At 44.5% G+C, this 22,300-nt stretch overlaps 1 protein-coding gene across 4 annotated transcripts; it reads right to left on the reverse strand.

The window, feature by feature from the left end:
* Positions 1-4,845: 4,845 nt before the first annotated feature.
* LOC143415006 (uncharacterized) lies at positions 4,846-16,387 on the reverse strand. Of its 4 annotated transcripts, none has more exons than XR_013095613.1 (2): positions 15,652-16,387; positions 4,846-8,131 (listed from the first exon to the last, which is right to left on the reverse strand). XR_013095613.1 is itself a non-coding variant. In XM_076880288.1 (2 exons), exon 1 carries the CDS (start codon positions 14,143-14,145, stop codon positions 11,959-11,961), a length of 2,187 nt encoding a protein of 728 aa, XP_076736403.1. In that variant the 5' UTR covers positions 14,146-14,776; the 3' UTR covers positions 4,851-8,131; positions 10,324-11,958. The 4 variants fall into 4 exon arrangements, 2 of the variants coding, with proteins under 2 accessions (XP_076736403.1, XP_076736402.1); XR_013095614.1 differs by lacking the exon at positions 15,652-16,387 and adding an exon at positions 8,718-11,943; XM_076880288.1 differs by lacking the exon at positions 15,652-16,387 and adding an exon at positions 10,324-14,776 and having other exon boundaries at positions 4,851-8,131.
* Between the last annotated feature and the right edge of the window lie 5,913 nt (positions 16,388-22,300).

Consider the following 22,300-nt stretch of genomic DNA (forward strand, 5'->3'; position numbering starts at 1 on the left):
CCAAGTTGGAATTTCAAGTTATATCATTATTTTAACTTACAAACTATTTAGAAATTTCCATTTTTTTCTCAGTCCAAATTTTGAGATACCCAAAACTGACTTATGGACAATAAAAGAAGAAAAAAAAGTCTTCAGTTCCTGAAACAAGCTTCCATAACTTCTAACTTCCAACTTTTTTCTTTTGTTTTGTTTTTTTTTTTTAGGCTAAAATAACTTTTTTTTAAATCCATGAATAGACTGAAAATATTCTAAAATTTCAGTGTCTAACAGTCAAAGTCTAACATCTGTTTCTGTTGAAGATATTTTGTGCCAGAAAAAAAAAACAAAAAACCCCCTAAACAAATGAATAATTAACTAAAATGGGCGACCGTGGCTCAGGGGGTTGGGAAGCGCATCTGTAACCGGAAGGTTCGATTCCTGGGCTCTCTGTCCTGGTCGTTGTGTCCTTGGGCAAGACATTTTACCCTACCGCCTACTGGTGTTGGCCAGAGGGGCCGATGGCGCGATATGGCAGCCTCGCTTCTGTCAGTCTGCCCTAGGGCAGCTGTGGCTACAACTGTAGCTTGCCTCCACCAGTTTGTGAATGTGAGAGTGAATGAATAGTGGCATTGTAAAGCGCTTTGGGTGCCTTGAAAAGTGCTATATAAATCCAATTCATTATTATTATTATTATTAATAAAATCTGTTTAGCATCAACACACTTAGAAGAAGAATTTCAAGGTCAAGGGCAGCGTTCTGAGTGCAAAAGTGAGAGACACAACACAGCTCTACATCCAGGATCTCCACCGTGGATATGAGTGAAGGACCCTGGATCCTGAAACATATTGCCCAATGTTCCAACGCGACCACAACGAAGAAACTTCAAGCCCAGAGGAGAAACAATGTTTGTGAAACCTCTTACAGGAATAGTTCTTGTTCTCCCTCCAGATGTCAGGTGTTGAACTGTAAGTGTGGTGGCTGTAATCATGCCAGGCGGGGAGTTTTCTGATATCAAAAGTAACATCAGTTTAAGGTAGAATGTTGTTTTAGATTTCTTAGATGTTAAATATGTTATTTTTAACTCACAACCACCTTAAAATCAGTGTAGTATGTAACAGGAAAGATGTCATCAGTAAACAGGAAGTCAGTTAAAGAATTGAGGACAAGGCTTGTGCAATGGTGATCTAAGCTAGTTAGCACTGTGATTTTGTACAGATTTGTTTTATTTTTTTGTGCATATGGATCATTTATTTTGAAGAAAGATTTTCTGCAAAATTAATGATAAAAACAATATCCTATGATTTATGCTAGCACTCAATCACTGAGTCACACATATTAAATGTGCAAGCAATTCATCACAGCAAGAGATGTTAGAATCAAAATTTCATATTTATATTTGAGTTAGAAAGGGAATTGATGTAGGTTTTTCAATTGTTATAACTATACATGGTGAACCAGTAGAAGTGATTATTCCTTGTACTGTATGTTGCAGTTTCACCTTTCCCAGGGTCATTAAACCTGTGAACCAAAAATCCTGCCATCAGAGTCTTCATGGAGGCTAAACTGTAGGCAGATTTTAGCTGACTGCCCAATCATAGCAGAGGCAGTACAGAAACATTCACCAGCTTGCCATATCAGGTAACCTAAACCATCCCCTTACCGTCAACTCCCAGCTTTGTGTTTTTAATAAATCTGTTGAGGCTTGAATTCCTTTTTTCAGTGTCTATGTTGGAGGTGAGCCATGACACAGTTCAAACTAGTGATGCAACTTTGGACAGACAATATTTTCACTCACTGTGAAGATCACCCCGAATATAAACTATAATTTAAATTCAGAGCATATGGTTGATATTGTAAAAGATTGAAATATTAAAAAAATATGAAAACATGAGAAGATAGACATATACCTCTCAAAATAAATTGGACTGGCACTTTGCTGATAGCATCAATGGTGGTTATTATTGTCTCTGTGCCATTGGTTTGAGTGAGTGTTCGCTCTGGGGAAGTCCTCCATCCTCAGCTGTACACTGTGTGCACAATTATTAGGCAAGTTGTATTTTTGAGGATTAATTTTATTATTGAACAACTACAGTGCTCTCAGTCAATCCAAAATGTTAATGAACCTAAACCTGAATGTTTAAGAAAGTCATAAACATTTCTGGCATGTCAAAAAATAAAAAAATAAAATAAAATAAATCAGTGACCAATATAGCCACCCTTCTTTTCAATAACTGTCACAAGCCTTCCATTCATCTGTCAGTGTCTTGATCTGTTGATGATCAACTTTTTGTGCAGCAGCAAACACAGCCTCCCAAACACTGTTCAGAGTGGTGTACCGTTTTCCTTCACTGTAAATATCCCATTTAAGCAGGGTCCACAGGTTCTCAATAGGATTTAGATCAGGTGAGGAAGGGGGCCATGTCGTTTTTTTTTTTTCATCCTTAAGGCCTTTACTGGCTAGCCATGCAGTGGAGTACTTTGATGCATGTGATGGAGAATTATCCTGCATAAAAATCATGATCTTGAATGTTCTTCTTCTTCTTGAAAGATTTTCCTGTACCACTGCTTGAAGAAAGTGTCTTCTAAAAACTGGCAGCAGGTTTCAGAGTTGATTTTGTGGCCATCTTCAACCCCAAAAGGTCCAACTAGTTCATCTTTACTAACACCAGCCCATACCAGTACTCCACCTCTACCTTGCTGGCGTCTGAGTCCAAGTGGAGCTCTATGTCCGTTACTGATACAGCCACAGGCCCATCCATCTGGTCCATCAAGAGTCACTCTCATCTCATCAGTCCATAAAACCTTTGAAAAATCTGTCTTCAGATATTTCTTGTCCCAGTCTTGACAATTCAACTTGTGCGTTTTGTTCAGAGGTGGCCGGGTTTCAGCCTACCTTACCTTGGCCATGTCTCTAAGCACTGAAAACCTTGTACTTCTGGACACTCCGAGTAGGTTGCAGTTCTGGAATATGGCAGCACTGGAGGATAATCGGTTCCTGGTAGCTTCACATTTGATTCTTCTCAGTTAATTTGCGTCTTTTTTTCTCAATACGTTTCTTGTGACCCTGTTCACTATTTGCAACAAAACGTTTGATGGTTTTGTGGTCACACCCAAATATCTTAGCAATTTCAAGAGTGCTGCATCCCTCTGAAAGACTTTTTACAATTTTTGACTTTTCAGAGTCCTTTAAATCTCTTTTTTTGTCCCATTTTGCCTGAGGAAGAGACGCTGCATGAAAAGAATGGCACCCCTGCTCTATATAAAGGTGTGCAACCTCCTATCCTGGAGGGCCGGTGTCCTGAAACTTTTAAATGGGTCCCTGTTGCAGCACACCTGAATACAATTAGTAGGTCATTAGCAAGACTTGAGTGCACGCTGAGGTGGCAATTCAGCCATTTGATTTGTGTTACAGCAGCTCATGATTTAATGAACATCATAGAATAAAATACTTTTAGGAGTATATTTTTCCAAACACTTTCATTTACTTAAATTTGCTTGAGTAGAGTTGGGGGTTGTCACCTCAGCATGCAGTCAAGTTCTGTACTCTTGCTAATGACCTACTAATTTTATTCAGGTGTGTTGCGGCAGGGTAAAAGTTAAAGTTTCAGGACACCAGCCCTCCAGGGCTGGAGTTTGACACCCCTGATATATGGCGTGTCCAAATTCAGGGTCTGCATCCTTCAAAGCCGCATTTGAAGGCCGAATACGTCACAGCAACATGACGAAGGCTGTCCAAATTCAAAGGCTGCTTCAAATGCGGCCGAAAAACCGTCCTTCATTTCCCCGAATTTTAAGGATGGGTCAGCTATATCATTCGTGGCCCAACATATCCCAGAATTCATAGTGCGGCGGTGGGTGTGGATATTTTTTTCAAAAAAAAAAAAAAAAAAACGGCAGATGGCTGAAGCAGGGCAGCCGAAGAGTAAACATTTAAAAGTAAGTACTGAATATTATGTCACTTATTTATGTGCGAATGTTTAATAATGAAGAACATTAAAACATTACTGTTGGCCACATGTCGGCAGAGTTATGTGACATTAGTGATGTTTGTACTTTCAGCGGTAACCTTGTTTTAAAGCCTTTACTTTAAAATATACGCCGTTCAATAGTCGACCTTAATCCTACAGAGAATGTGATAATTTTATGGATAAGTAAAGTCAGTCATATATCCACAAACACAACAAGCTGAAAGTCAGTGATTCTGCTCGGTTGGCAGTCCTGAATATCACGGCAAAAGCAGGATTCAAAGCACTGTTAATGTTAGCTATGTTATATTGCTGCCTCTGTTCGGTGGTGTTGAGCCAAACGGACTTTAACGTGTGTATGAACGAGCTGACGGTTCACTCATTAAGCTGAAAGAAAGATGCTTTAATCACAGCAGTCACACATGTGTCCACTGTGCCATCTGGGAACTCTTCTTGTTTAGCACTCGTAATAACACAAACACTAAATTCAAGGTTCTTTATTTGTCACGTGCATAGTTATACAAGTATAACACACAGTGAAATGTAGCCTGACACGCTCCTTGACATGTGCAAAAATTGTGGGGGGGGTAGAGGAAGAAGATATCTATATATCTCTGTGGAGCAGGGAAATTATTTTACTGCTATTGTTAAATAATCATCATTATTACCATTGCATTAATAATATAATCTGTAGTTTATATTGCATTCAGAGGTTGAACAGTGTGTCTTTCAGAAAAGGCTAAAAGTCGCAGGCTGACAGGAAACAGGCTTGCAGAGAGTTTGCAGAAGTGAAACCAGTCTTAGGTTATTTTGAGCAGCAGGCCAGACGAGGCCATTTGAATTACTAGGTTATTCAAATTGATCATTGCTTTAACAATGTAACAGATAGCTTTAAGAAGGCTTTAAGGTTTGTTGAAAACACGCAGTTCTTTGAATCTTTGGGCTGAAGGAAGGACAATACTCGGTGTATATATGCTCAATCAACAAACATTTATTTCGGTACAATTCACAACAAGAGCATTACAACGTCCGGACGGGAGAGATGCCTGCAGAGGTTCGACAGCATGTCTCAAAATGGTGGCAACTTTCACAGACTTTTATAGCTAATCCTGGCCCCCCTCCTTGTCATAAAAGCTGCATCTTCACATGTTTTTCTAATTCTTAGTGTGCCTGGCTCCTGACCTTGCCTCCCTGTCTTTCTGTGTGAAACTGGAAGGGGGGTGAAGAATGTGGTTTTATCTCTTCTGCTCAGACACCTAGTCTCCCTGTTATGGCCTTCTTCACATGATTCAGCAGTAAAACATTCTCAAGAAAACAGTGTCAGACATTCACAGCTGATCAAGGATACAGAGTAATGCACATTTTGTCTAATGAACTACAAATGATTATGTTTCTTTTATTCAAGAGTATAATAGAGACTAAACTAGATACGTAGCACACCATTAGAACTAAAGGATAATATATGGCCTGCAGCTGTTAAGCTAATTTACTACCTTGACTACTGGTCATAAAATGGCATATGTTTAACTACTTGTCATTAACAACATTAACAACACCCCCTTTGATCTCTTTTCTCAAAGAGATCACTTACAAGACGCATTCCAGGGTCACAAGGTCCACGTCTCTCCATTCCTCAGGATCATCCTTTAACAGAGGCATCATAACCCCCCGGCCCTCCGGCCCTGAGGTTACGGCCCTGTCAATAAGACGAACTACTAGAGCTCTGAGGCATGGGATCAAACAGCAACCACATGTGGTCAAGACAGCAGTGAAAACAGACAATGAGACCAAGATTGACATAACAAATCCCTTCCATTGCCCAAAAACAGAAGTCATCCATTCCTCCAGCGGATTGTCGATACCTGAATGTTCATGCATATTATGGGCCAGAGTACGTAGCCCCTCCAGTGCTCGAGTTACAGAGCCATCCGGAGCAGTATTATTGGGAATAAAAGTACAACACATTTGTCCAAACATTTCACAAACCCCTCCTTTTTCAGCCAGAACCATATCCAGCGCCATCCGGTTCTGCACTGCCATCAGAGAGGTTGGACCTACTTGTTCTGCTAAACCCTGAATTGCATCACGGGTCAAATTTGACAGGCGGAGAACGTTATAGTGCACATAGTTAATTCTATCTACGTTTTTGTTGGGGGTGACGGGAAACAAGGCAGAAAGTATCGGGATGTTTTCAAAACCGGCTGCTATCTGATCTACTAATTTAAACTCATTTGGAACGCCACGCGGAACACCGATAGAATCTATATATGTGGGTGAATTAACAGTTAAATCAAACGACCAAGATGATCCTTTAGGCCACCCTTGACGCCTGCGCCTAGGTGGTCGTCGCGCATGTCCCTCTACCCTCTCAGCATTATCCTTACCCCCTATTATCAGCAGAGGCGCTCCTAGTCTGACCATGGCACAAACACCAACCGCTTCATTTGGTATTCGCACATGCAGACTCCCACCTCCACAATAATAGTACAAACCGGCTCGAGCCCAAGTACCCACGACCGTGGCGCTCGCACGCGCTGCCTCTCCTCTTCCTGGAAATGTGGCCTCACACCAATCTGCCGGGATCTCTCCAGCGTCATACTCCTGCTCTCCTGGATCATCTGCAGTAAAATTGAAACAAGTATAATTAGCTTTCCTAGGTGTGAACGGTCCGGGAATGGTGTTATTATCTATTGGGGGAAATAAAGCAGATAATGGAGCACATTTTCCTGAATTTACTGCTCTCCGAGTAAGTCGGAGCATGCAATCAAAACCCCAGGGGTCCTCTGGATACAAAGGTGCCGGTTCAATAAATAAACGTGGGCGTGCTGTAGCGCATGCCACACAATCAGACACCTTTTGCTCTTTTGTAGTTTCAATCAGCCAGTCCAACCACAGGTTGCTGTCCACATAGCCTGTGGCACGAGACATCAGCTGTCGGGGTTTCCACTTTGTGTAGTCCATTTTTGTTACCTTAGACACGGAAGGTGGGGCTTTGGTTGATGTGGTGTCGCTGCTAGATAAATTACAGCTTAATGTGGCGTTGTGGCTGGGTAATTTACAGGATGGATCTTTAAAGTTTATCTTTATTATGCCCCTCGGGTCTTTCCCAAATACATCTACTCCTAACACTAAATAAAACACTTTATCTTCTTTCCTGTACCGCTGCGGTGTAACCTGCCACCCACCAATAGACATTGTAAGTGGATTTTGTGTGTTACTGAAATCACGCTGGATTGCAAACCCCTCCCAACGGCCCCGTGTATCCCATCCTGGGAGGGTGTAACCGGTCACCATGTCCCACTCCTCACACGGGGTGTACCCCGTGGCGGTGGGTTTACCTACGAGACAAGCATTTGTGAATCTTATGTCATGACATGTCCACACTTCGTACCCGCGCCAACTGGTCTGATCCTTTCCACAGTCTATCACGGAACATAGATCAAAAGTGAAGGCTGTGGTGGATCCTCTAACGTAATCCACCTCTATGCCTCCATAATACTCTAGACAAGGATCTGGTTTCTCACCTACATCACGCTCAGAGGTGGTCGCCTCAGGGTCCGCGAGAGGAAGAGGAGGTGGATGAGTTCTGTAACTGGGCAACTCACACAACAGGAAAACAGTAGTTAGCACACCAATAGTGATCATAGCTAACACTCCCATCAATTTCCAATTCTCCAGAAGCTTCATTTTTGCATTAGACTTTTCCTCCCCCATTCCTAATGCCCCCTTATACCTTTCAAATGTACTTAGACTAGAACCTCTGTCTAAGGAGCTTTTAACCTTTATTTTTATTGCTGCAGCTACCAGTGTCTTCCAGTTGGGTGATTCTCGACTTCTTTCTTCAACCTCCGGGGTAGACTACCCTTTGGTCGTTACACAGATCAGGGTATTATTCTGGCCCTTCTATACTAAGATCTGTGTTTTTTGGGGTCACAGCCGTGTCCCCCTTTTTCGCCAAGAGCCTCTCCGATCGCCTAGGCTCCTCCGCCGCTGCACACTGGCTCCAGTGGTACCAGGTGTCGCCTTTGCCCCTCAGCTGGACCGCGTGAGAGGTTCGAGTGGTCACCTCGAAAGGTCCTGTCCACCTGGGCTCGTCCCACTTTCGCTTATACACCTTCAGCCACACCCACTTCGCCTCTGGCGTGGTCACCTCCTTTCCTGTTGGATCTCCCACCTGCGTAGTGAAACTAGAGACAAGAGCTTTTAGTGCTTTAAACTGTTTCACATGTTCAGACACTTTTACTTCCTCTCTTAATTCTCTTACACCTGCTGCAGGGCCTGGAAATTGTCTTCCTGTCAGCAGCTCATATGGAGTGAACCCAGTGCGCTGATTAACTGCGCACCTTACACTCATTAAGGCTATGGGAAGAGCATCAACCCAATTCATGTTAGTCTGTGCACAGATTTTTGCCAATTTGTTTTTAAGATTTTGGTTCATTCTCTCCACTTTTCCCTGAGACTGTGGATGGTAAACTGTACCATATCTGTGTTGCAACCCCAACATACATTCCACCTCAGCGAGATCTCGATTTTTAAAGTGAGTGCCATTATCTGATCTTACCTTCTCTGGGAATCCATGCCAAGGGACATAATAATTCACCAGACATTTGATCACTGTTTTGCTATCCTCTCTGCGGGTAGGCCACGCCTCTGGCCAACCAGTCAATCCATCCACACACACCAACAGATATCTACACCCTCGAACAGCGGTTATCATGTCAGTGTAATCAATCACAATTTCCTGGCCTGGTCTTTCTGGCAAAGGAAACTTACCCATTTCTGGTTTCACGGTGGGCTTTGGATTGTGTTGTCCACAAATCAGGCAGGCTCTCACATGTTCCCTTACCAGGTTTTTCATGTAAGGATGCCACCAATGACACAAATCCCTTTCCATCTGGGCCACTCCCACATGACCTAACCCATGAGCTTCTTTGATTTTCTCCTGGGCCACTCCTGCTGCGAGCACTGGTCGCCCGTCGGGCCCTCTCCACAATCCTTCTGATTGTACAGCCCCTCTTTCCTGCCACACCGCCTTTTCCTCGGGTGAGGCTCCTCCTTGCGCCTTTTCGATGTCCTCTCGCTTTTGGGCTGGCAGGTCTCCCCATTCCATACCCATACTTACCATTTGTTTTCCTTCCTTATAGCCTGCCGCCCGTTTTGCTTCCTCGTCGGCTGCTCTGTTTCCTTTCGCCACCCAAGTGTCAGAGTCGTCATGCCCTTTGCACTTTATGATAGCGACCTCCAGAGGCTCTTTCAGAGCGTCCTCCAGCTGTCTCATTTCCTCCTCATGTTTGATTGGTTTATTTGTGGCTGTTCTGAATCCAGCCCTTCTCCATTGCCCCAACTCTACATGTGCTGCTCCGAAAACATATGCTGAGTCAGTATAAATGTTAACTCTTTTTCCTTTCCCTAATCTCAGAGCTTCTATCACTGCAATCAGCTCTGCTCTCTGTGCTGACTGAGGCCCTTCTAATGTTCCTGATTTCTCCACCAGCAGCTGGTCTCCCACTCCTTTCATCACTGCATAGCCTGTTTTCAATCCTTCACTCGGATCTCTAAAACAACATCCATCTGTAAAGTAATCCTCTGCCTCACTCACCGGTTCTGCTCTCAAATCAGATCTTACTTTCTCTTCAACCTCTACTATTTGTGTACAGTCATGAGGTGTTCCCCCCCCCATTTGATCTGCCATGTTAATCCCTTCATGTGTGAAGGTCAAGTTTGGAGACTCCAGAATCTTAGTCAGTCTCTGTTGTCTCAATGGGGTCATTGTAAATGCCTGTGAGTTCACATAGGCCACCACACTGTGTGTTGTGAGCACTTTCAGTGGGTGCCCTCTTACAATGTGAGCCACTTTTTGAATTATTTTTGCTACCCCTGCTGCATGTTGTGTGCACATGGGGTGTCTTTTTTCTGTGTTATCCAGGCCAATGCTGATATACATCAGTACTTGTCTCTTTCCCCCTTTTTTCTGAAACAACACACCATTTACTACTCCATTTGTTTCAGAAACATCAACAAAGAAATCAGAGTTATAATCGGGGATTGCCAAATCTGCTGCACGAGACAGGGCCTGCTTTAATGCAATGAACCGCATTTCAGCTTCAGTGGTCCAGTTGAGATTAGCTGTGAGATCTCTCATGCCGTGTTCTCTTACCAAATCCCTGAGGGGTTTGGTGTTGCCCACATAGTCAGGAATGTAGTGTCTGCTGTAACCTGTGAGCCCAAGAAATGACAACATTTCTTTAACTGTACGTGGCTGGGGGTGTGACATAATTGTTTCCCTCTGGGACGCCAACATGCCCACCGTCTGCATCGCCACCACACGACCTAGAAATGTAACTTCAGTTCTGACAAGTTGGAGTTTTTCTCTACTTACTTTAAAGCCTGTTTTAGCCAGCTGGCGAAGCACCGTCAGTGTCGCTTGAAAACAAGCATCAGCTGTTTTAGCGGCAATCAGCAAATCGTCCACATATTGGATCAGTGTGCATCCTTCAGGTAAAACACATGGAGAAAGAGCATTTTTTAGTACCTGATTGAAAATGCCAGGTGAAAGGGCAAAACCCTGCGGCAGCCGCGTGTAACGCAGCTGCTGGCCCCTGTAAGTGAATGAAAAAATATCTCTTAAAGATGGATGCAGAGGGAGACAAAAGAAAGCATTTGCCAAATCTATGCATGTGAACCACCGCTGATCTGGAGATAAATTAGTCAGAGCTGTGTAGGGGTTTGGTACAGGTACTGTTTGTGTCTTAAGGACAGCGTTTATTGCCCTAAGGTCATGTGCCATGCGATACTTGCCCGTGCCTGACTTTTCAACTGGTAGGATCGGAGTGTTCCATGCAGAGGAAGACGACTCCAGCACACCCACCTGCAGGAGCCCTGAAATAGTTTCTGCAATACCATTATCTGCCTCTGGACTGTGTCTGTATTGTGAACGCCAAATAGGGGTGTCATCCTTTAACTCAAATGTGATGGGTGAACAAAATGTTAAACCCACATCAGTTGGACCTTTAGACCACAGAGTGTCTGGGAGTTCTGTTAAGCCTTTAACAGCTTCCTCGTGATCAGATTTCTCCCTGCCATGTGTGCGCTTTAAAAATTTGTGCTCTAACACACTCTGATCAGTAGCAGTCACAGAAATTCGATATGTTTTACAACTGGGTGAGTATGAGACATCAGTGAGTTGTGTTTGTTGCCAATCTGTGGCCCTTGTGGCTGTTCTCACCATGGGGCCTAAATCTTTTGCTTGATGACCCTCGTGTACTGCCAAAGACACATGGGGAACCGCTTCATCCCCCATTCTATACCAACTCATTTTATCTTCAGTGAGTGGAACAAACGCTGCCACTCCAGCTGTGCCAACATAAATGTCCTGAGAGTTAAGCTCCCAAGTTGTCTCATCTAAACACTCGTTAAACAATTCCTCAAAGCACTCAGTGCGTTCGCGATCATAAAACAAGGTCACGTGGTAGGGGTCACGCAAGGGAGAGTAAACAGACATGGACATTATCCAGGGACGCCAGAGTTGGTACTGTGCCAGAATTCCATCTGATGTGGTCAGTCGCGCCCAGTAAATCTGCGCTGTACGTTCACAATCCTCAGATAACAGCCACTGTCCTCTCATTCCTGATTGCAAACAGGACAGCTGTGTGCCATCTCTCAAAGTCACTGTCAATCCATCAGCTCCACACATGATAGTAGCTCCCAGCTTAATGAGCAGGTCCCTGCCCAACAGATTAACTGGAACTTGTGATGAAATCATGTATGAATGGGTTAAGGACTGGCGTCCTAACTCCGTCTTTAGAGGGACAGTCACTGGCAAAGTCATGGTTACCCCAGAGAAGCCGATAACACTGATTTTTGTGTCTGTGAGTGGGATGTCGTCAGGAGCCGTACGAATGGTGGAATATGTTGCTCCTGTGTCCACTAAAAAGGGCAGGTTTCGTCCATGAACCCTTAGTGGCAACAGGGGGTCTGCCCCTCCCCCTATTTCCAGGCCTCTCTGTGGGGTGTGTCAGTATTGTCCCTGCTGCCAGTATTCCACTGAATACTGGCCTGGTGGAGCCATCTGTGAGTTGGGGGCCGACCATTGTCCACGCCCCCTTCTGGCTGAACGTGGCATGTTGTTGCTGAACGGCTGAGGTGGTTCTGGGCACTCTCGAAACCAATGTCCAGTCTGACCACAGTTGAAGCACACAGTCCCTGGCACATATAAACCTCCTCTTGGCGCACCCCTTTGCCTGCCCATGCCGCCGCCTCCTCCCCGTTGACCACCACGTGAGCCCCAATTTCCTCTACCGATCCCACGGCCACCCCAATTTGTGCCTCGCGCGGGTCCCGGTGTGTCTACTGGCAATGCATTAGGATCAACATCAGTCCCCATTTGCTGGAAACCTTGAGCTACCATTACTTTTGCTATTTTTTCCTCCTTTTTCTTCTCCTGTGCTTTTAACCTCGCTTCACCCAGCTGTAATTTCAACAATTGCTCTTTCATGTTATCTGCATCCTCATTCTTAGCCATAACCTCATCATGAGCTGTCTGCAGGCGATGCACCAGATGTTTCTCCCACACATGAGACTCTGCTCCCTCCATGTCGGGATTATCAGTCATGGCCACTCTGACCTTTTCGGGCACACCTTTTAACACAGCGTCTCTAAACCACAATTGTTGCATCCCCTCTCTACCAGGATGCTGGCCAGTGTTAAGGGCCCATGTGGCTTTAGCCTGTTCTATGTACTCCCTTGGAGTTTGATCAGGCTTCCACAACAACTTCAAAATCTTAGCAGCATTTGGAGTGGGATATTTTTCACGTAATGCATGAGATATTTCATTCACAACACGGCAAAACGGGATGCTATCAGCCATCAATGCTGTACCTGCTATTTTTTCTATGTCATCCAGTGCTGTGCCTTTAACACATCTGGCCACCACAGCTCTGAAATCACCTAGGGCCAGTTGAACACCTGTTGTTGCTCTATCAAATTCTCTCAACCACCCTGCACCTCCGTCTGTAATAGGAGGTAATAACTCAATCAATGCAGTTACATCTCCCACCCCGTATGGCTTGTATTTCATGTGACCCCCAGCGGTCACCACCAGGGGAAATGATCCCGGCAGAGACAAAGTGTCCCTGTCATCCTGGCTCCGACGTGTCATGGGGTGTGGTTTGTTTGGAAGTTTAGGTTTAAGTACTCTGCCTCTTCCTGCTTTTTCTCTGGCTGCTCTATTGTAAAAGGCCTCTTCTAGCTCCGGCACTGCATCTAATTTCTGCTTTTCCCAGACACTTACTGGTGTATTATCATCCAGTGTGCCTGATAACCAGCCCTCGTATGCGTCCCCATTGGGCCCGCACACCTCACCTTTCTCAACCTGTGGTGCAACAACTACTCCACTACATGCCTCATCCTCAGAAATTTGATGACGCTGCTCTAGAGTTATTATAGCTGTTTCAAGCAGCCGCACAGCCCGCTCTTCTTCAGACTCTACCTGCTGGGGAGACTGTTTCATGGGCGGTGACTGCACTCCGCCACAAGCTCCCTCTTCATTAACAAAAGTGGAGCTTTGTTTTATTGTTTCACCCCTCGGGGGTGGAGTAGGTCGTTTGGGCTCTTTAGATATATCACAATCTACATAGCCTCCTGTAACTTCTAAAACTTGGCCATTTTCACTAGAGAGACAGCCCTGCTCCACCCTCAGCACAGGGTAGAGGGGGGCGGGGGCCTGATAGGGAGGGGGAAAGCCAGTGAGCGATGACTTCACCGGAGAAGCCGGCAGCATCAGCTTCTCAGGCTCCTCCCTTCTCTCCCTCATCCAGTGCTCCACCCCCTGGCATGTCACAGCCCACCTTGTTACACGGGCTTTCTCCTCCTGAATTTCCTGCAACTTTTTTCCTATTCTGCGCCTGTTCCAAAAAGCAGCCTCCTCTAACTGTGTACTAATGTCCTGTTCTTCTTCCTGGAGCTTCTGTGCTATTCCCAGAAGTAATTTTGCCAACGAACTTCTTGTTTCTCCTCTCACTCCTTCCTTATCACACAACTTTTTGACTTTGGCTGCCACAGCTGCAGCCTTTGATTTTTTCTCACCCACGCTGCCAGGTCGCATGACCCTCAGCGCCCGCAACAACTCCTTCACCTGCTCATCAACAGTTTTCCACTCACCCTGCATTTCTCCTCTTTCTATGTCAGATTTAGGACCCGACATATTCACAACACCACACACTTCTCGCCCTTTCACTCCTTTTTTTTTATTTTTAATACTTTAAATGTTTACACCACAGAGTAATACACCCAATTATGCCCGTCTATCTCTATGTGGCTCCGAATTCCCTCTTTATTCTAATTTCACACTCGTCAGGGGACAGGCACACAACAATTTCAACCACTGAAACGAGGAATTCAACCTTTTTATATTTCTTTACTAAATCTAGACTCAACGTTTGTTCGCAAAATGTGTCTTGTTCTAGTCCGGAAATAAATGTGAACCCGTGATTACACGGTCGTTCCAGTGTTATTTCCGTGGCTATGCGGGGGCCCTCACCTCCCCAAGTCACCACCTCAGCACCCGGACGCCGCCGGTCCTGGCCAAGCGTCCCTGGACAGGAGGGTCGCTACTCCATAGGCAAAGTTCCACAGGTACACTAGGCATCAACCTTTGATCCTAAAATGTGTATTTGCTCTAATGTCCTCCTAATCAAACACATTAACCGTCACTGTCACTGTGTTCACGCTTCACACTCCACACAAAACACACTCAGAGCGCGCCTCAGTCACACTCTCACTCAGTGCGCGCTTCACCCACAAGACAGCACCCAGAGCGCGCCTCGCAGCTTCACACACACACTCTCTCACCCAGAGCGCGCTTTGACACTCACACACAACACTTTTCCTCAGCGGGAATTTTACACAGAAACCTCTGAGCTCAACTATTAGATCTTCTGAAAGCACACTGCACCATAGACCAAAATACCCTTTTCTCTGCGCTTATGACCGCCACAACGGAGCAAAGTCGCATCATAAAAGTGATGCTTGCATCCCCGAAGTTATACCAGACATCATAAACCAGGTTTTGCTCTATGTACTTCTTGGCAAGTAAAATTTTACTTTGTTTTATGACCGCAGCCCTTAAAAAAAAACTCGACTGACGCCACAAACCACCGTCAAACCTCTGTTCAATGTACTAAAATTAGCACCAACCACTACTGCACTTCACGGCCGCATATCACCGGAACACGCCGTATCATAAACCAAACCTACGGACGTGTTTCGCTCTCGCGTTGCCAGTGTTTAACCGCACCGTGAAGCCAGCATCTGCTTTTCCTTAAATCAACTTCTATTTCACAGCCGGCAAGAGCCAGGACGTAACCGACATCATAAACAAACTTCAAACCTCGACCTCAATGTACTGAACTAATGGCCGCGTCTTCAGAAGAAATTCTAACGTATTATTGCTACAGAAGCCAGTATTAGACAAAATTAAATGTGGAAGGTAAAGTGGCTGCACTCTAGTCCAACGTAGTATGTTATTAGTATCTCGGTAGAGGCAGTTTATTTAACACCCTGGAATTCAGCCTCAACTTATGTTGTTAGTATCTTGCGCCAAAAACCAGACACCGACAAATTTACTGTGAAAATACATGTGACTCAGCGAACAGATTAATTTGGAAAGCCCAATATGCACATTTGGTATAATACAACAGGTTGTGCTTACCTTTTTGTTGTTAGACCGGTCTTCCGTTCGCCTTGCCCCACGATCTCACCAAAGGCCAAATCTGCACCTCCTCAGCACACCAAAGATCCGGGTCACGGCACCAAGTTGTTGAAAACACGCAGTTCTTTGAATCTTTGGGCTGAAGGAAGGACAATACTCGGTGTATATATGCTCAATCAACAAACATTTATTTCGGTACAATTCACAACAAGAGCATTACAACGTCCGGACGGGAGAGATGCCTGCAGAGGTTCGACAGCATGTCTCAAAATGGTGGCAACTTTCACAGACTTTTATAGCTAATCCTGGCCCCCCTCCTTGTCATAAAAGCTGCATCTTCACATGTTTTTCTAATTCTTAGTGTGCCTGGCTCCTGACCTTGCCTCCCTGTCTTTCTGTGTGAAACTGGAAGGGGGGTGAAGAATGTGGTTTTATCTCTTCTGCTCAGACACCTAGTCTCCCTGTTATGGCCTTCTTCACATGATTCAGCAGTAAAACATTCTCAAGAAAACAGTGTCAGACATTCACAGCTGATCAAGGATACAGAGTAATGCACATTTTGTCTAATGAACTACAAATGATTATGTTTCTTTTATTCAAGAGTATAATAGAGACTAAACTAGATACGTAGCACACCATTAGAACTAAAGGATAATATATGGCCTGCAGCTGTTAAGCTAATTTACTACCTTGACTACTGGTCATAAAATGGCATATGTTTAACTACTTGTCATTAACAACATTAACAACAGGTTTTATGCATACAGGTATTAAATTAACTTTGTATTCCAGGTGCAGTTATAACTATTTTATACACAATGCATATCTGTGCTTATTTGAGTTGATGTTCAGGTTCATTAATGGTCTAAAGCTTCACTAGTGAGAGTGTCTAGATGATCCATGCTGAGGGAAAACTAGAACATAGAAGGAATTGCAATACATGCTTACACAACAGTTCATTTTAATATCTTTTATATGTTCATATTCTTGTATTAAGCTTTTAGTAGGGGTTCTTGATTAAAACATTTATTTAGTAGATGACACATATCTATAGTTTCAGTTCGGTTATTACAGAGTGGCTTCTGTCTCTCTGTCTAGAGGTCAGGAGCTAGTCAGCGAGGTGAAACAGGGTGCAATTGTGGTTAGCACACAGACACACACACACTCAGTTAGAGAGAATCATTTATAGGTAAAAGTTTAATTATGTTTTGCTTGGGGTTGCAAAAAAGAGCAGTTTGTCGCAGAACTGCTGCTGAGGTGTCAAGATGACAAGCGAGCATCCGGCAGTGACAGGAAGCACCTGTTATGAAGATAGAAGACAATTGTTCTTTCAAATTGTGTCAAAAGTCGTTGTGGTTTTGATATTGACGTATGTATATATCCTGTCTGTGACGCATGAAGGGGCGTCATTAAATCAAACCCTGATGCTATAAAAATCTGTGTATGCTTTGAGGAAGTCGGAGATCACTTGCTGTCTGCGTACAGAGTGTTCTTCCCACACGTGTGTAGTCATTAGAATCATTGTTTGACCAAGATCTTCTGGACCAATGGGTGGTTTGTAATCTCCTTCCTCAATTTTTGAACCTTAACAATACACACACACACACACGCACAGTGACTGGTATATACATTGGGTGACTGGTATATACATTGGGTGACTGGTATATACATTGGGTAAATCCTCCTTCTCTTGTGCTGTTTTGTAGCAGTGTATACACCTGAGACTATCACCTGTCTGTCTGACCTGCACTCTCTCTCCTTTTCTTTCTCTCTGATTGTGTAATAAAAGTATGAACATGTATTTATAAGTTACACTGTTTGAATCCTGCAGCTTATCACACATTTGATTTCCAAATGTGACAACTGCAAGTGTCCAGAGTGAGGACAGACTGAGGGACCCACTGCTGCACATCATCTGTGAGGCTTTGCACCCCTGATGATCCACCAGGACAAACTCAGCAGTGTGTGAGGAAGAGGAGGAGGAAGAGCCAGCAGCAGCTGACAGATGGAGAGAATAGACAGACTGTTCCCCGTTTGTGAAGGACTGCTAGGAAAGTTTAACATAACTAATTGTCTGTCCTGAATCAGTCTTATTAGGAATAGTTAAAATAATGTTATCGTTCAAGTATTTTCAATGTGGGAGAAAGTACTCAGGGTCTTCAAGTTACACACTATGAAAGGCAAAGTATGTATCAGCAGCAGAATGGAGCTAAAAATAAATGTTTGTTTCAGTTCTATGAAGCTTTGAGTATTTTGGATTAGTAGTACTGCTGTGTTTGTTGCATCATATTGCTGTAATTGTTTATATGTTTTATGTATTTTGAGGTAAGTTGATCTATACTGTTACATCATATTCTATAAGGATGTTATGTGTTTGTATACTTTCTGCCCAGTTTGACCCATTTAGCAGAAGTCAGCCTGTTTAAGGCCCTGATATCTATTCTGTATGACTTAACACTAGAATTACTGAGCCTTTTCTCCCCTGGTGCAAGTCCCTACTACTAGATTTACTAGCCCTGCGCAAATTCCACTGGCACTGCGTTGTCTTTACAGTCCCTGGCACAGCAGCTGCAGCAGCTTCAGCAGCCTGCCTCTGTGCTAATATTTCCTTGTGCTACATGAATCGGCAATGAAGCTCCAGGGGTCCATTCTTCATACCTCGCTTACTACATCCAAGATCAAATGACACATCCAAGATCAAATCATCGCGCCAACTTTGAGCTCGCTATTCCAGTTCTCCGAACACACCTGTTGTTGACGATTAGTATAGCTGGACGAAGTAATGTGAGATCACTGGGTGGCTTAACAGGGGCTACGCATCGATAGTAGAAACATTGATCGGCAACCCTTTGATTGGTCGGCGAAAATGTCGAAGGAGCGCGCTCAGTATTTTTCGGCAGCAGAGCAAGAACTCTTGATTGAGGGATTTCAGGAGTTTCAGAGTTTAATTAAAACGCAAGGAACACTGCAAAGGCTGCAAAAGCAAGGAGAGAGGGCTGGCAGAAAGTTGCTGACAAATTAAACTCATAAGTAATTTAATAATAATAATAATAATAATAATAATAATAATAATAATAATGGATTGGATTTATATAGCGCTTTTCAAGGCACCCAAAGTGCTTTACAATGCCACTATTCATTCACTCTCACATTCACACACTGGTGGAAGCAGCTACGGTTGTAGCCACAGCTGCCCTGGGGCAGACTGACAGAAGCGAGGCTGCCATATCGCGCCATCGGTCCCTCTGGCCAACACCAGTAGGCGGTAGAGTAAATTTATTATATCATATTATATTATATTACATTATATCCTCTTTCACATTAGAGCCACAACAGGACCCACTAGAACAAGTAAAAGTGAAATATAAGAATATTCTACAGAATGGTAATATTTATCACTTATATTGCTTTTAGTCTCTTGAAAAGAGACCCTGAAATAATCTGTTTGTTTGTTTGTTTATAACAGCAACCAAGAAAAGGGAAGAGCAGAAAAAGACAGGTGGTGGTCCTGCACCCCCTCGTCAACAAGTTGGTTAAGTAAATAATACCCTCACGGGAAAATCGATATCTCTCCATGAGCACACTGTCGCGCTGAGCTAAAGGATCCTGTCTATCCCGCAATATACGCTGAATTCTGAAAAGTCTCCTTATCAATCTTGCACCTTCCGCAATGGGTGGCTCGCGTATACGGACAGGACATGGCTGCGACAGACTTCCCAGATCCACCTTCGCTTTTATAGCCGTGGTCTCTCATCTTGATTACATGAAGTAATTTACTATTACTACTCTAAAATATGAATTACATCTGAAATAATCAAATACATGAAATAGAATGATTAATAGTACATTTCCCTTTTTTTAGGAAATGACCTGTATGTACAGTATCTGTATGAAATCAATAAAAGAATCAAGTACTGCATTATCTTTAGTTACATTGATAATATTTATTTATGGAAAAACAGTCCACCACCCTGGACTGGCAGACCGGGGTGGTGGTCCCCATCTTTAACCCTTTAAGACCTACCATAGAACCAAGTCCGCCAGAGCTTATATTATATTTTTACATGCTGTGGAGCCATTTTTGGGAGCATTTCAAGTTGCTATACATCAATACAACCATTACAGCCTAAATTTTAATAATATGTCTGCATTAGGTGCATAGTAATTACATAAATTGCAAAAAAGTGCAATAAACTACAAAAAAATTGAAAATCGTTTTTGTTTTTTTTAACATATATTTCTAGTTAGAGAAATTTAAGAGGCTCATCCCTCAAAACTGTAAATACAAAAAAGTTGCACAAACTAGTTTCCCACCACAGGAAATTTATTTTGAGTGTCTTCATAGTTTTATTTTTGAAATACACCAATTTTTATACACTGCAGGAAAAACGAAAATAAATATTATAGTGCAAATTTGCAAAATAACAGCATATGCATCAAAATAAACTATTTCCAGCAGTGCAATATGAGTCCTAAGCATCCCAGAAACGACACAGAAAGTCATAAACTCAAACATAACTTTTTAAAACACAAGTATAGGCTCATAAGGCCCCGATCGTAAAAAAACTACATTTCCGCAAAATGACGTCACTTCCGGTTTCGGGCAGGTCATGCGGTCATGTGATAGTTCGCGCTGATGGACGTAGGAAGTGTTACAAACAGCTGATCGGATCGGCGAAGCGTGTTTCTGGAATATCATGTTTTTGTTGCTGCAAGTGATTTTTATGCAGTTTTTGCAAAGCTATATGTGGAAGGAAACTGTGAACTAGGACAAGCTGATGGCATCAGATGTAAGTACAACTCCTCCGGTTTCATATGCAAAAAAAATTATTGCGCTAGCTTACGTGGTTGCAGAGCTACCGGGATTTAAAAATAGTTACGCAAAATGGAGCGTGCCCGCTCCGATCGGCTGTAAAAGGTTAAGAGGGTGTGTTCCAACTACAGGGGGATCACACTCCTCAGCCTCCCTGGGAAAGTCTATGCCAGGGTGCTGGAAAGGAGAGTTCGTCCGCTAGTCGAACCTCGGATACAGGAGGAACAATGCGGTTTTCGTCCTGGTCGCGGAACACTGGACCAGCTCTTTATCCTCTCGAGGATACTTGAGGGTGCATGGGAGTTTGCCCAACCAGTCTACATGTGTTTTGTGGACTTGGAGAAGGCATTCGACCGTGTCCCTCGGGGTGTCCTGTGGGAGGTGTTGCGGGAGTATGGGGTGTCTGGCCCATTGCTACGGGCTATTCGATCCCTATACAACCGTTGCAAGAGCTTGGTTCGCATTGCCGGCAATAAGTCGGACTCGTTCCCGGTGGGTGATGGGCTCCGCCAGGGCTGCCCTTTGTCTCCGGTTCTGTTCATAATTTTTATGGACAGGATTTCTAGGCGCAGCCAAGTGGCGGAGGGCTTTCGCTTTGGTGGCCTTAGAATCTCATCTCCAATTTTTGCGGATGATGTGGTTCTGTTGGCTTCATCGGGTGAGGGCCTCCAGCTCGCACTGGAACGGTTCGCAGCCGAGTGTGAAGCAGCGGGAATGAGGATCAGCACCTCCAAATCTGAGGCCATGGTTCTCAGCCGGAAAAGGGTGGAGTGCCCACTCCGGGTCGGGGATGAGTTCCCACCCCAAGTGGAGGAGTTCAAGTATCTCGGGGTCTTGTTCGCGAGTGATGGGAGAAGGGAGCCGGAGATCGACAGACGGATTGGGGCTGCACCTGCAGTAATGCAGACGCTGCACCGGTCCGTCGTGGTGAAGAGGGAGCTGAGTGTAAAAGCGAAGCTCTCAATTTACCGGTCGATCTACGTCCCTACCCTCACCTATGGCCACGAGCTGTGGGTAGTGACCGAAAGAACGAGATCGTGGATACAAGCGGCAGAAATGAGCTTCCTCCGAAGGGTGGCTGGCCTCTCCCTTAGAGATAGGGTGAGAAGTTCGGCCATCCAGGAGGGGCTCAGAGTAGAGCAGCTGCTGCTCCACATCGAAAGGAGCCAGCTGAGGTGGTTCGGGCATCTGACAAGGATGCCCCCTGGGCGCCTCCTGGGTGAGGTGTTCCAGGCATGTGCCACCGGGAGGAGGCCCCGGGGCAGACCCAGGACACGGTGGAGAGATTATATCTCTCGGCTGGCCTGGGAACGCCTTGGAGTTCCCCCGGATAAGCTGGAGGAGGTGGCTGGGGAAAGGGAGGTCTGGGCCTCTTTGCTTAGGCTGCTGCCCCTGCGACCCGGTCTCGGATAAAGCGGATGAAGATGGATGGATGGATGGACAGTGGTAAAATATCGCTGTTGCTTTCGTATAAATGAAGCGGACATACCTGAGTTCCCGCAATCTAATCCTGTTTACATAAAGTAAGCCTGCTCCCAAGCAGGTTTACGCTTACGGATCTGTTGCTATGACAGCAAGTCCCGGATGAGCTTCAGAGAACCGAACGATCCAAGATCACGCGAAATCGTCAACAATCAAATCCAGCTAACTTACTTAGCGAGGTACGAAGAACGGACCCCTGAGCTAGAAGACTCAGAAACCATCTTCTTTTGCCTGTCCACCCTGTACATGCCTTGTACAAAATGTAGGCATTCACCGTTGCCAGGTCCAGCATATTGTAGAAAACCGCTACTGGCCACCTGCGTGTTGCTACTCTTAGTTCACGCCGGACTTTAT

The sequence above is a fragment of the Maylandia zebra genome, linkage group LG23 (genome assembly GCF_041146795.1).
Source record: "Maylandia zebra isolate NMK-2024a linkage group LG23, Mzebra_GT3a, whole genome shotgun sequence".
In the NCBI taxonomy this organism is placed as follows: Eukaryota; Metazoa; Chordata; class Actinopteri; order Cichliformes; family Cichlidae; genus Maylandia; species Maylandia zebra.

What these genes read in the sequence shown, in the direction of transcription:
- LOC143415006 (XM_076880287.1), bottom strand. Translation starts at nt 11,772, where the DNA reads ATGACTTTGCCAGTGACTGTCCCTCTAAAGACGGAGTTAGGACGCCAG. An exon ending in GGCATGGATTCCCAGAGAAG is followed by an intron (nt 8,132 to 8,505) that starts GTAAGATCAGAT and finishes TCTTGTCTCTAG; the next exon opens with TTTCACTACGCAGGTGGGAG.